Consider the following 15172-nt stretch of genomic DNA (forward strand, 5'->3'; position numbering starts at 1 on the left):
TCCCAAACCCTAGCAAACAGTCCGACTTCTGCCTTCATCCCCCAATGTGGCTACTAGAGACTGTTCGCTGGGACAGGAAAAGTGCACATGATCTCTTCTTCCTATTTTCACCCAACTTTCTAAATATAGAAGTCATATATAGAGGTGTATAACTGTAATCCCAGCACTTGGGAGGCTCAGGTAGGAAGATTGAATGGTGCATGCCTTTAATCCCAGCACTCGGGAGGCAGAGACAGGTGAATCTCTGTGAGTTTGAGGCCAGTGTGGTCTACAAAGTGAGTTCCAGGACAGTCTCCAAAGCTACACAGAGAAACCCTGTCTCTGAAAAACAAACAAAACCCCCCAAAACCAAAAACAAAAACCCAACCCCAAACCAAACGAAAAACAAAACACAAAAGGGCTGGCACCACATAGCTCAGTTGGTAGAGTACTTACCTAGCATGCATGAAGCCTTTGGGGGTCCATCCCCAGAACTACAGAGTGAGAGTGAGAGTGGGGGGGGGGAGAGATAGATACACAGAGAGAGATACAGAGAACCAGACAGAGGGAGGGAGAGACAGACAGACAGACAGACAGAGATACAGAGAGAGGGGCGGGGGAGAGAGTGTGTGTGTGTTGTGTGTGTGTGTAGTGGTTGACATCCTGGGCACATGGGAAAAAAAGGTCAGAAATGTTCAAGGTCATCCTTGGTCACTTTGGGAATTAAGAAGCGAGCCTGGGCTACCTGAGACTCTATCTCAACAGACAAACAAACAAAAAACCCCAAATCATTAAAAACAAAATTCCCCAAACTATGTTATCCTAGAAGGGCAGTTGTGAGGATTGGGGCATTCTCTGGAAGGAGCCTATGATTTATTTTCTTTCCTTTTTTTTTGGTTTTTCGAGACAGGTTTTCTCTGTGTAGTTTTGGTTCCTGTTCTGGATCTCGCTCTGTAGACCAGGCTGGCCTCAAACTCACAGAGATCCGCCTGGCTCTGCCTCCCGAGTGCTGGGATCAAAGGCGTAAACCACTGCTGCCCGGCTCTAATTTGGCCTGATGGCATCTGCCTGGCCCCAATGCCCACTCCTAGGGCAAAATCAACAGCAGAGAAAGCATTTTGCCTTTATGCCGAGAAAGGAGGACATAAAGTTTAAGTCTAGCTAACCTGGGCTACATCATTTCAGGCCAAGCTGAATTGCATAGTGAGACTGTCTCAAAACTAAATAATAATAATAATAATAATAATAATAATAATAATAATAATAATAATAATAATAATAATAAAGGCATCTTGTTTTTACCAACAGTATCTGGCCAGAGAGCTGAAACCATAATTTATTTTTGTTTGAGACAGTCTCCAGCCTTGGCTGGCCCTCAACTCCTTATGTAGGGAAGGATGACCCTGAACTTCTGATCCTCCTGATTCTGCCTACTGAGCGTTGGATTTGCTGGTGGGAACCCAGGGCTGTCATGCATGCTGGGTAAGCACTCTATCCATATCCCCAGCTCCAGATATGGTTCTTATTTTATTTTATTATGCACTGTGTACTAGCTGATGAGTCAATCCATGTTTTGGACTCAAATTCTGCAGCTCACTAGTTTGAGAGACCCTGTCACACTGCAAAGAGAAAATCTCCCTACTTAAAGCAAAATCATGCCGATGAGGAGACAGCTGGCAAAAGCCTGGGAGAGGCAGTCTGAGCTACAAAACTATGCAAGGCTTTCTCTCCTTTGTGATCTCAGTCACCCTTAACAATCTTTAGAAGGGTGTTTCAAAAAGACTGCTTGGGCTGGCAGGGTGGCTCAGTGGGTAAAGTACTTGCCACCAAGCCTGATGTCTTGAGTTCTATTTCTAGAACTTCCATGGTGAAAGGAGAGAACAAAACTACTGCAGGTTGTTCTCTGTCCTCCAACCATATGTAGTGGCAGTAGGCCTCCCTCAGCAATAAAGTAAGTATATGTAACAACAACAGCAACAACAACACTGCTTGCTTGTTACACGGTCTCTAGAAGTTATATACCACTGTTCACTGGTTCGCACTTATTTATTTATTTAATTCTTATGTCTCCATTTCTCTCCATGTTCTCAATTTTACTTAGAGTTTTCACTGCTTCCGGCAACTGTATTTTTCTTCTATTCTATCATGCAAATGGCCTACTGGGTACATACCCTCTCAACTTTAGATGCAACAAGCATCTGTTACTTCTTATTTTACTGGGCAGATGTCACTCCTGCCATTTCCCTGGCTCAAGTTGGCTTCATAATTCATAGAATTATAGAATATCTCTGGCCACTTGCTTCCTTTCTCCCACAGCATGCTTTTTGCATACACATGAGGGAGGGTGTCTCAAGCCAGTTTTAACTGGTCTTTGTAACTCCAGAGAGCTTAGGAGAAACTGCTAATTTATGTCTCTGCAGAAATGAGTTCATCAGCAGTTGAACAAATTACTGGTGAATTCATGGGAAAGTAACAGACAAATCTCCTCAAGCCAAGATTCATCCTAAAGGAGAAGTCATGTCTAGGAACAATGTCTAGTGTACGTTAGCAGTGAGTTAAACAGCAAGTATCATTTGGACTAGTAAGACTGAGCGCCCTTTTCAGTTCAGCAGCTGAGGTAGATAAACTGGTCAGGAGACTTGCAAGGCAGTGTGCAAAGCTGTGGAAGTCAGGGTGAAGCAAGATGCTGTGGGCAGGTTTGACATGGCCCCAGTAACTCCTCAGAACTAACCAGTGTGAGTTTCCTTTTTCATGTCAAACAATTACCTGGAAAATGAGGCCGTTATCATATAGCTAAAATCCTACTAAACTCGTAAAACAGGTGTTTCTTGTTAGCACAGAAACACCACTAATCAGCAGGAAGCATCAGGGAGGAAACTGAGCAAGCCATAGAAGTCTTTGCAAACTCCTAGGCCCAGAGAGTTTGGCTAAACACCCTAGTTGGTGTCTTTCTTGGAATGCGGATCTTCTAGGCTGGGCTCAGTTCACTGCCTTGTTATAAAAACACTTGCCAAAGCTGGGTGTGTGTTTGCACACTTGGGGGAGGCTGAAGCAGGAGGATCATGACTGAGGCTAGGCTGGGCTAAATAACAAGACTGTTATAAACAAATATGAAATTACACTTAACCCTAGTTTTTTACCCAGAGCTCAGGAGTTTGTTGCTCAGTTCCATTCACACTCCTGTTTCCTGTTTTAAGATTTTATTGTCTGCATTTTTTCTGTATTATTAACCACATTCAAAGTCTGTACAACAAAGAGGAAGAACACTGTATCAGCTCCTGACCTGCTACTCAATTACTAAGGCACAATTCCTACCACTTGGCACTAACATTTTTACTGACACAGCCTTAGTTAGGTTCTGGTCTGAAACAGGCTGAACAGAAGGGCTCAGTACAAATGTTGTGGTGTTCTCTTTGGGTAAGGAGTGGGTGTGGAGGAATTCAGGATTCCATCTAATTGAATTAATCATCATGAGCACCAACACATCCAAATACTGATCCTTGACAGTAACAAAGGTCACTACCCTCCCTCCACACAGAGATTTACAAAGCTGTTTCCGCCAGCACCTTCATTCCCTCCCAGGGAGCTCACTCAATTCTACAAGTAAGGAGAGAAGAGGCAGAGGACCTCCTCAGGTTTCTTGAAACTCCTGTTAGTGAGGCAGGCAAGGGTCTGACTCACTTTGCCCTGCCTCAGGCTTTACATGCGTTTATCTGTTGTCTCCCCACCTCCATTACTAACCAAATCACGGGTCAGAGAAGAAACAGTTCCATCTTCTCACTAAACATCCAGTCAACCAAAGGGCAGGTGGGAGGGAAGGGGGAAGGTGAGCTGTGTCCCACCTTTAACACACCTGCTTTAAAAACCAAAAACTCCCTTTAAGGAGGTCTACCCACCTCCACCCCAAGGATGCTGAGCAGGCATTTTCTGGACAGCTAGGATGGGGTGTACTCTAAGTACTGTGCATGACTCTAGCAGGCCATCTCTTGCAACTCAGCCTGGACAAAGTTAGCATGACACCAATAACCTCATTTTACTGAGTTTTATTCAAAGCTCTTTCCTAAATCGCTTCAATTCAAAGGGACTCTAAACACCTAAACATGGCTTCATCTTCACTATCAGCAAAGAAGAAACCTGAACACGAAGTTGTTTTTAAATAAAAATTGCTGTGTTTACAATGCATTGGTCATGTCCAGAGTCTCTGGAGGTAAATAACTCATATAACTACTGATCCTGGAAGTGTTTTTGGTCTTTGGACTGGGCAACACAGCAGCTACCTTCTTTGATCAAAGATAAACCAGGGATTCTTCTGGGATAAATTCCTGATGAATGAAAAACTAGGTGAGTGCCCAGGCTGGGAACTTCAATCTAAAGCATTACCTTTTTTGGGTGTGGCTCAAAAATTTGGAGTCACCTTGAGAGCCTGTGATGCTCCTTTGGTTGGGCAACAGGTTAGTAGAGCAGATGCATGATAAAAACTTGTGCAGCAGGTTCTGAAACGCATGAACTGACACATACAAGGCAAATCCAGGAGCAGACTCCTGTAACATGTCCCAAATGAATTTGGGACACATAGGTAGATGTTTGACCAGAATGGAGAGGCATAGATGAGGAATATGACATGGGAGTGTGAACAACTCCTGCCTTTGTTGGGGAAATGGATAATATGGCTTATATCTTATGATTTCACTGTGTGAAGCTTGAAAGGAGGCTAGGTAACAATGAACTAGTTTGTAATCCTAGCATTTGCAAAGCTGAGGCAGGATGATTGAAAATTTCAGCCAGTCTGGCCTACATATCAAGATCCTGTCTCAAAAAGGGGAGCATAGCAAAGCATTAGTCCCCTAAGAATCTAAGAGTTAATAGTGCATTTTCTTAATACATGAAATACGAGATACTCAAAGAATATTGGAAATGAAATCTACAGATTCAGTCTGGCAATGTGGAGATTAGGTAACGCCATGTGTGTAACATCCTGGAACACCTGGAAAAAACATAGACAACATTTATTGAACTTCTTAGCATGGTGATGTGGTGATATTTTATTTGTGCAACCCAATAAAGTTTATCTGAGGATCAGAGGAAAAAGCCAGCTACTATATTAAACAAAAAAGTCAGGCAATGGAAGCACACCCTTTAATCCTATCACTTTGGGAGGCAGGGATCTGTCTAGATCTCTGTTGAGTTCAAGGCCACACTGGGAACAGAGCCAGGTGTGGTGGTACACACCTTAAATTCCAACACTAGTTAACCATGGAGGTCTGGAGGTCTGTACAGACAGACAGGAAGTGACAGAGCTGTGCAGGAAGAAGTAGTGATATAACAGAGAGAGCAAATGATATAGCTGAACAGAAAGGTGCTGTGGATATCGTTCTGTATAAATAAAACACTGATTGGCCAGTGCCCAGGCAGGAAGTATAGGCGGGACAAGGAGAGAGGAGAATTCTGGGAAGTGGAAGGCTGAGTGGGAGAGAGACTGCCAGCCGCCGCCATGACAAGCAGCATGTGAAGATGCCGGTAAGCCACGAGCCACGTGGCAAGGTATAGATTTATGGAAATGGGTTAATTTAAGATATAAGAACAGTTAGCAAGAAGCCTGTCACGGCCATACAGTTTGTAAGCAATATAAGTCTCTGTGTTTACTTGGTTGGGTCTGAGCGGCTGTGGGACTGGCGGGTGAGAGAGATTTGTCCTGACTGTGGGCAAGGCAGGAAAACTCTAGCTACAGAAAGGCACATAGGTGTGGGTATATGGGAAGTAGGTCTCTTTGGAGAGTGAGGTGTCGGTGAGGTGAGGTTAGCTTGTGGCTTTTCCCTATTCCTCTGATCTCTCAGGTTTTCACCCCTATATCTGGCTCCGGGTTTTTACTTAATAAGACCATTTAGCAATTTGTCTACATGGTGATGTGTGTGCCTGTGCCTGTGTGGTGTTGATGGTAATTGATTTCAGGACCTTGCACATGCTAAGCATGTATTCTATTATTGAACTAAACCCTGAACACTGGTTTTCTACTCTAAACCAAGCACCTTACCAAGGTGCTTCCATGTACATGATCTCTTTTCTCTTCCTCACTCTCCTTTTCTTCTTTCCCTCTGTCTCATTTAATAACGGTTACAACCCTTCTTTGATAAATATCACCGTGTTTCGATAGGCAGAGAAACTGAGGCTCAGATGAGTTACATGATCTACTCAAGGCCATATAATTAAGACGTATCAGAGCTGGCAAGCTTATCCAGGTCTGATATATTAGTAGGTAACTAATTTCTTTTCTCCTCCCATACTCCTTCTCTATATCTCTTTAATACATAAGCTGGGAAGAACACATTGGTAAGTTTATCCAGGTCTGATGAATTAGTAGGTAACTAATTTTTTTTCTCCTCCCATACTCCTTCTCTATATCTCTTTAATAGATAAGCTGGGAAGAACGCATCGGTGAATATCTATGTACAGCAGGTCTTAGCTTTCACAAGAATATCTCTGAACCCACCTCTGTATGTAAAAGGCTAATTTGATCCCAATTGTCTTGGTTTCTATTTAAAAGTTATTGTTTAAGTACAGCCTACATATTCTCTAGAGATGCTGATCAATTTTCAGTTGATTAACAGTTGAAATCAGGGGTTTAAAACAACTAAATTTAAGCATATCCAGTGACAGTGAAACCATGTTTAAACAACCACTTACATAGTTAGCACAGCCTGGCCTGACTAGTCAGCCAAGTTACTCAATGTTCTACTGCACGTGATACTGTTCTTTCTCTAACTTTTGCTATTGTGACTCAGTGTGATTTAAAATATCCTTGGACTTAATACAAATATTCTCAGAAGCTGATTCCAAAGCAATCTCCTCAAAATTGGAGCTTTTCAAATTACATTGCTGCCCATCGACACTAGGAAGGCTCCTGCCCACTTTACACAGCACTGCTTGCACCAGCAGCAAACACAAAATTCCTAACAAAAAAGCAGCCAGGAGCTCCCAGGAGAGCTTTCCAGCCTTCATAGTGTCAATGCATTCTGTCTCAGCTGAACCTACCCTCTACCACTCTGTTAACCAGCATACCACTCTGAGAATAAGCCTCGTCCTCTCAGTTGCTATTGGTAAATAAATGCATATGAAATGATTTTGCTGGGGGACATGATAAAGTCACATATCTTTCCCGGCCTTAGTGTATGCATTTATAATCAGGTTCAATTATATACTGAAGTTCTCTTCTCCTCTGAGTAGTGCTTTGAACCCGGGAGCCACCAGCAAACCTATGCTAATACTTTTAGGAAGTGACAAAGTGAGCTGGACAAGAAAATTTGAAATCTATAGGGATCCTACCTACCACTTAAGACCTTATTAAACCTCATTCCCTTATCCCCTACACATGGACCTCACTTATAATTGAAAACCCTATGTAGGGGCTAGAGAGATGGATCAGTGGTTAAGAGCATTGGCTGCTCTTCCAAAGGACCCAGGTTCAATTCCCAGAATCCACATGTCAGCTCACAACTGTCTGTAATTCCAGTTCCAGGGGATCTTACACTCTCTCACACACAGACAGACAGATATGTAGGCAAAACACCAATGCACATAAAAATAGATTAAAAGATGGTTTAGTCAAAACAAACAAACAAACAAACAAACAAACAAACAAACAAACCCAATGCAAAGCTCAGTGACTCACATCTAGTTCCTTTCAAAGGGTGAAGTGGAGCCTTAGATGTAGGCTCTGCTATCATGGCTGCCCAGGCTGTCGGGTACAAGTGTGTGGGTGAAAACAGAGGAATCAGAACACCTGACCATTGCAGAATTAAGCAGCCTTCTCCAGAGATGACTGGGGTAGAAGCACATTAAGAAAGCAGCACTGCTGAGAAAGGCTCTGGAAGGGAAAAATGGCTGCTGGGTTATGAGATCTCACTACCTACCTACACTGTTGTATTAGCTTTTGAGAAAGTGCACAGAATTTTATATACTGTACTCAAAATAGCAACTCAAACTTTAGTAAATAGACACACACTCTGACCTTAGAAAAGCCTGCTAGCACCGCTAGTGCAGTCATGAGTGCTTCTCAAAATTACAATGGGTTTTCAATCACACAGATATCAGGGTTGAGCTTGAAAAACCTGTGTTAAAAAATGACATTGGATTTGAAGTGAGGTAAAGTTGTGCCTTTGTTGTTGACCTTCAGCAAATTAAAAAGAAAAAAAAAAACACACTGGCTGGGTGGTGATAGCTTATAACTTTAATCCCAGCACTTGGGAAGCAGCAGAGGCAGGTAGATCTCTGATTTCAAGGTCAACCAGGTCTACAGAGTTGAGTTCCAGGATAGCCAGGGCTAGACAGAGAAACCCTGTCTTGAAAAACCAACCAACCAACCAACCAACCAACCAACCAACCAACCAACCAACCAACCAACTACCCACCCACCCACCCCAAACCACCCTCACACTGACCCTCAATTTCCTCAACTGTAAAATGGGCTAACCCAGCCCACCTACAGGTTGCTGTGAGGGTGAGTGAATGTGCACCACAACAGTTCAGCAAATTCTAAAAGTGGTAGTGTTATCAATGTAAATCATCATTATCATCACCATCATGGAACAAGGTAAAACACTGGTTGCTGCCCTGCTCAGGGGCTGGTAAATCACAGAAACACAAAAGACAAGACACTGGAGCAGTGTGTCCAGGTTAATTGATTCTTGGTCACATAGTTCACATATCACCTATTTTTTTTCCTATAAAATCAAAGCCTGCAACAAAGTAGAAATAAAAATATGGGTTGAGGTGTAGCTTAAGTGCTAGAGTATTTGTCTAGCATGTGCAAGACCAAAGGGTGGGGGTGGGCGTGGGGGTGGGGGGAGAAAACGAGAATTAGACGACAGGCTGCTGCAGGCAGCTCAGTAACAGTGTGGATGAGGTGGGAAAGGAGAAAATCAGACTATACCATATATGTAAAGGAGACAAGCCGGACACCCACCCCCCACACACAGCTGGGAGCACTTTCTACAGACATGTAACCAGAGCACTCCCGGCTGGAGGAGGGCTACGTTCTCAGCTATTATCATTCAGCTAAGTTATTTTGTCAAAGGCTAGTAGAGGAGTTCTCCAAAAATGCTTAAAATGTGGTCAGTTTGGTATCTAAAATAGGTTTTCATTAATGAGAAGAGTGTTATTTCTGTGAAACTGTTCAGAGACCAACAATGTTAGAAAAATGTATCTGCTGTATGGAGACAAACAATGGAGGCCAATTTAAAAAAAATCCTTTCTAGGGAATTATCAGTATCAAAAAAAAATAAATAAATAAAGTCATATATTGTGGCTTTTTCTTTCTTTCTTTTTTTTTTTGGTTTTTCAAGACAGGATTTCTCTGTGTAGCTTTGCACCTTTCCTGGATCTTGCTCTGTAGACCAGGCTGGCCTCGAACTCACAGAGATCCGCCTGCCTCTGCCTCCCGAGTGCTGGGATTAAAGGCGTGCGCCACCACTGCCCGGCATTGTGGCTTTTTCAAATGGAGTCTTTAAGATTCTGTTGTAAGGAAAAATCACAGTGAGGCCGAGAGAGGAGTAACCAAGTGGGCTATACATCCAGCAGGATTTAGGTTTCTTCACTCTCTACTGCATGTAGCTTGGCTACTCCACAGACCCCCAAGTACAATGAAGAGAGAGCGCTGCTCATGTGCATAAGGGGCTGAGACCCAATTCTAGAGTGGTGATGAGGAGATGAAGCGCCTGTCTTACTCGGACTTACTCAATAGACACAGGAAGGCAGACTTTCCCCCCTCTCCTTTTCTCACATGGGCCTACATCTACCTTGAAGAAAACAATCTCTATAGGAATTTTAAGCCCTAGAGGAATTTAATAACAGGAGTGTTAATTTTAACTTTTAAATAACGGACAGAGGTCCTCTGGAGGCTGGGGCTGGGGCTTAGCAGCAGTGGTCACCTGACATCATTGCAGCACTGTGGGGCCAGCATTGCCCTGCACAAGTTGCAGTAATGTTTTTTTTTTTTCTTTTAAGTTTATTTATTTATTATATATACAGTGTTCTGCCTGCATGAATGCCTGCACACCAGAAGAGGGCACCAGATCTCATTACAGATGGTTGTGAGCCACCATGTGGTTGCTGGGAATTGAACTCAGGACCTCTGGAAGAGCAGCCAGTACTCTTAACCTCAGAGACATCTCTCCAGCCCCTAAATTGCAGCAATCTTGTACAGGGCTTTTGTTACTCTTATGATACAGATGCTAATAAATCTACCTGGTTTTCACAGCTAGTAACAGAAATGGAATTGGGGATTTAGATTTAATATGGCAAAAAAGGAACCAAGTATCTTATTTTAATCAGTCCACTTGAACACTATCTTCAGTATATTAAATATAGACAGCATTGATGAAAATAGTAACATTCCTAAACTCACTCTTCTTTCACCCTCAAGTCTTTTTCTTTTTTCAAAAAACATTATTACATTTAGTTCTCGCTCACATGTGCATATCAGTTTGTGCCTATGGAGGTCTGCAGACAACCTGTGCAAGTTGGTGCTCTCTTCCCACCAGATAGGTCCTGAGGATTGAACTCAGGTCTTGGCAGCTAGTGCTTTTACCTGCTGAGCCATCTTGCCAGTAACTCTCACCCTCTTTTTGGTGGTCAGGTAAGCACTCTGCCACTATACTACCCTCTATAAAAAGAAAAACAACAACAACAACAACAACAAAACCCTATTATTTCTTAAGACAAAGTCTTATGTGGCCCAGGCTGTCCTCATATTTCCTATGGATGACTGCTGTGGAATAATCCTTTTGTACACTGTGAAGATGTGTTCCTCTCATTGTCAATAAAGAGCTGATTGGCCAATACCTAGGCAGGAACAAGTTAGGTGGGACAGACAGACTTTGAGACTCAGGGAAGAAGGGCAGAGTCGTCAGCAAGATTTGGAGGAACCAGGAGATGAACATGCGTCCTGAGAGAAGTTACCGCCATGTGGTAGAGCATAGATAAGAAATATGGGCTAATTTAAGTTGAAAGAGCTAGTTAGTAACAAATCTAAGCTATTGGCTGAGCATTTATAATTAATAATAAGTCTCTGTGTGGTTATTTGGGAGCTGGTTGGTGGGACAGAAAAGATGGCCTACAGATGACCTTGATTTAAAAAAAAAAAAGACTTACTTGTAGTTTTATTTATGTGCTTTATATGTGTCTGCTATATGTTTGTTCATGGGAGCCAACAGAATCCATCATAAACCCAGGGGCTGGAGATATAGGCAGTTGTTAGTCACATGATGTGGGTACTGGGAACTGAACTTGGGTCCCCTGAATAGCAGTAAGTGCTTTTGATCTTTTTGCTTCCACCTGACAGACACTGGAACTACAGATGTATAATGACCAATTTATTCAGCACTCTACCAACTGAGCCACACTCCTTGGCTCCCAAAGTGTCAATGAGAACTGAAGAAAATTAACAAAAGGTGGCAGATTGGATGGCTGCTTATCATTTTCACCGTCTGAAGCAAGCTTGTTGCTGTTATCTTTAGAGCTAAGTAATAAACATGAGCAATTTATTTCAGACACTGAGTTACCTCATACAAGTAAAGTTTCAAAACATCACTTTTACTTTTTAGGAGGTGAAAGGGAATTCATTTGTTCAAACCCCAATGTCTAATAAAGTACTGGAGATTTCTTCTGGTTACGAAGTGGAACAAGACCAATGCTCAGGCCTTGCAAGGCTTTATGTGCAGAGATGCAGCTCTCACAAGGTTGTTTCTTGATCTGCATGAGGCTGCCAGTCTTTGGCCCACAAGTTTGGATCTGAGTGATTACTCTGGGTAGGATATTATTTCTCTACATGGAAGACAGGACAGAGATTTGGGGACTGGATAAGAGTGATCCATCAGAAATCTATGATGCAATGTGAAAAACCAGACTCAGTATAGGGTGTAGGCTGGGAGGCAGTGGCGCACACCTTTAATCCCAGCACTTGGGAGGCAGAGGCAGGCAGATCTCTCTGAGTTCAGGGCCAACCTGGTCTACAGAGTGAGATCCGGACAGGCACCAAAACTACACAGAGAAACCCTCTGTTGAAAAACCAAAAATAAATAAACATAGGGTGTAAGTGGTCATGGGTAAGGCTCTGGGTTCCATCCCTACAGCAAGAATGAATGACCCACTCTGAACTTTGGTACAGAAATGAATGAAGAACACTGAGCTCTTTGAGCACTTTGGAACTGCAGTAGAATGACTTAATGCTAATTTACTCTCATCCAAATGTCCCAGTTCTTAATAAATGTCACAGACACATTTATCTGGATTTATTTCCAATCTAATTTTTCTACACCTATTGCTCACAAAAGTATGTTTAAAGCCAAATACCCACAAGGTTCACTACAGTTTGACTGGGCTATATCTTTAGCTGTTTACAAAGTTCTCAGGAGTAAGATGTTCTGAATACAATGCAGTACAGTGAAGGCTTCAATGACTATGCGTCATGATCTCAATGGATTGAAGAAATACCTTGGAAAGCCTGAGCTTCATGTTAAAGTCATAAACTGGAATAGAAGACTGAAGAGTTAAGAAATGTTCTCTGTGTGTGATCCTAGGAGTCATTAACTATTGCGCTGACTGACGCAGATGTCCTGTGGCTGTTACAGACAGATCTGAACGCTCTGGACACTCTAGAGACAGATATCTTTTAAATTTACTTCTCCATATTCAAAGAGAAGGGAACAAATAATTTAGGCTTTTAATTTCACATAACTTACCTATACCGCTCTTCCTGTAAGGTCTGCATTATTAAGGAGTAGTCCCTCTGATAATGCTCCTTGAGGGTCTCGAAGGATTCCTCCAGTCTGGCCTGGGTTTCCCGGATCTCCTGGATCTCATGCAGTAGTGCATCAAACCCTGAGCTCTGCATGTCTAGGGTGTTTGTTTTGGAGCTTGATGCTCCTACAGCAATGCCCCCGGTGGTACTGTTGGCTCCTACTGAGCCTGAAGTGGCACTAGAACAATCTTCCTCACTACCATATTTTGGACTTGACTGAAAGTTTGAAATCACTCCTAAAGCCTTTCCTGTGTCATCCACTTGTCCTTCCTCTAATGAGTCCTTCAGATTAGGGATGTTGTCTGCACTGCCAAATTTGTTCCGAATCAGTGAGGCAATCTCTCTGGGCTTGGAGACCACAGCCCCTGCTGCTGAATGGGTAGCCTGAGAGAAGCTGGAAAATCCACCTTTGACACTGTCCACCACACCTTCACTGAAGCCAGTCACCTTTGCACCCACATCCTTCAGACCCTGGTGCATGTCCCTGAAGACATCCTTGGGCTGCCGGGGGATCCCATTCTGTTCCACCTCACGGAGCTTGCGGTGGTAATGCTCAAGTTTCTTCTGCAGCTGGAGGATGGTTTGTGCAGATTTCTGGTTTTTCTTCTCAAACACCTGTTTGATGCGAGCAGCCTGCTGCTTGTCCGCACTGTTGGCAAGCTTCAAGTATTCAGCAACGTTGTCGTCTCGGGCTGTCTGCGCAATCTTGATCTGTTCTGTGAGCTTTAGGATCTTCTGCTGCAGGTGTGCAATGGCAGCTTTCGTGCGTTGAGGGTCTGGTATTCCATCCACAGACTCTGGGTGGATGCTGCCATCCGTGCTGGAGGCCACGGCACTGGAAGTCTGGGCGAGGCTGCTTACTTCCAAACGCTCGATCTAACATTTTAAAATCAAGAGATGGATATTAGAAGCAGTACAGACTCAAAGTGCCAAAATATGCTGGAAATCTGTCTATGCTCAACTCTCAGCACAGATGGCTGACCTGTACATCCCCTGTCCTGTAAAAGCCCTGCTGCCCTCTCGGCTAGTCTTTCTACAGTATTTCTTTAAATAACAAAGCTCCCTTCATGGGTTGAAAGCATGAATTAATTCACACTCTTATGCATACTTCTGTTCAGAAGCAAATCTATGTAAGACAGCATGTCAGCTTTTCAATGTAATCCTATGAAAATCGTCAGAGCCACACTTGCAGATTGGTCTCCTGAAAATGCTAGCAAGAACAGATATGTTGCTACTGAGATAAAAGCATCCAATTGTTATCACAGTGTTTTTTGTATAAATCACACCCAGGGTAATGAGATCATTCTCTATTCTTGGGACATTTTGCTGCAGTGGGAGACAGGCAGAGGCTAGATTGAGGAGTTAAGATTACTGTGGTGTACCCAGGAAGAGAGTGTGAATAGACAGGGGCACTGAGAGGTAAGTGATTAAACAATTCAGGGACTAAGGTTAGATCTTTTGGAGCCCAAATTTTGTGTTTTATCCAATAAAAGGTTTACCTGGAGTAAGGAACTACAAAGCTCACACACCATCTTTTCATATGGTTGAGTGTCACTAAAAGGAATGGAAGAAAGGACAACTGCTTAGACTGGAGGAGGACAGCGTTCTTACACCCTAGAGGTGTACTTCAGCAGTGAAATACTTGCCTAGCAAATATGATGCCCTGGGTGTGATGCCCAATACTGAGAAAACAAAACAGAACATCAGCAACAAACCAGTATTCTTTTCTTCCTATTTCAATGACACTGAATGTTGGGGCTAGGAATGCAGATCAGTGGAAGAGCCCTGCTTCCCATTCTGAGCACAGCAAGAGACAAAACCCTTGACAGAAGACTAGTACAATGCCTTTTGCATTACTTCTTCCCCACACTGATTCACCTTTGAGAAGCACAGTAGCTAGAGATGGAGAAGGGAGAGGCAGCCCAAGTCCCAAATGGATAAAGTATGAAGAGCTTCAGTAATAGCTCCAAAAACCTTGCTCTTCAGTGCTCCAAGATATTTAGGATCTTACAACTAAAGTGCACAATACCATTCTGCTTATCTATGTCCAATAATTAAGTACAAACTCTACCACAGAATATATGGAACAGAGATATGGAGAATCTTCAAGCAAGCTTCCCCATGTTCAAGTTTATGAATCTGTGAGATCGAAACCAATCATACTGGGAGTTAAGGGTAATGGCACACACTGTAGCCAAGGCTGACAACCCGAGTTCTAGTCCTGGGATCCACCTGGTGAAAGAGAGAACTGACCCCATAATGTTGTTCTGATCTCCACACATGCTGTGGATATGTTTGAATACAGTCACCCCTCCCCCTCCACAAATGAATGTAACAACAACAAAACAAAAAAAGAAGTTGATCAAACTGGGGAAAATATTGTTAGAGAAGGCTGGAGAG

The 15172-nt window shown here is 43.0% G+C and overlaps 1 protein-coding gene across 7 annotated transcripts in view; it reads right to left on the reverse strand.

Annotated features, from left to right (window-relative positions):
• Tmcc1 (transmembrane and coiled-coil domain family 1) overlaps positions 1-15172 on the reverse strand; it is a 193628-nt gene that overhangs the window by 10443 nt on the left and 168013 nt on the right. For 6 of the 7 annotated variants that reach the window (XM_052719114.1, XM_052719115.1, XM_052719113.1 and 3 more), the window contains one exon: positions 12714-13648. In XM_052719114.1, the coding sequence (XP_052575074.1) occupies positions 12714-13648 (935 nt within the window). Of the gene's footprint in view, positions 1-12713; positions 13649-14271; positions 14320-15172 lie in introns of those variants that run through there. The other variant, XM_052719117.1, reaches the window with a different exon arrangement.

Source organism: Peromyscus californicus, unplaced genomic scaffold, assembly GCF_007827085.1.
Source record: "Peromyscus californicus insignis strain IS unplaced genomic scaffold, ASM782708v3 Scaffold_6__1_contigs__length_162567912, whole genome shotgun sequence".
Classification (NCBI taxonomy): Eukaryota; Metazoa; Chordata; class Mammalia; order Rodentia; family Cricetidae; genus Peromyscus; species Peromyscus californicus.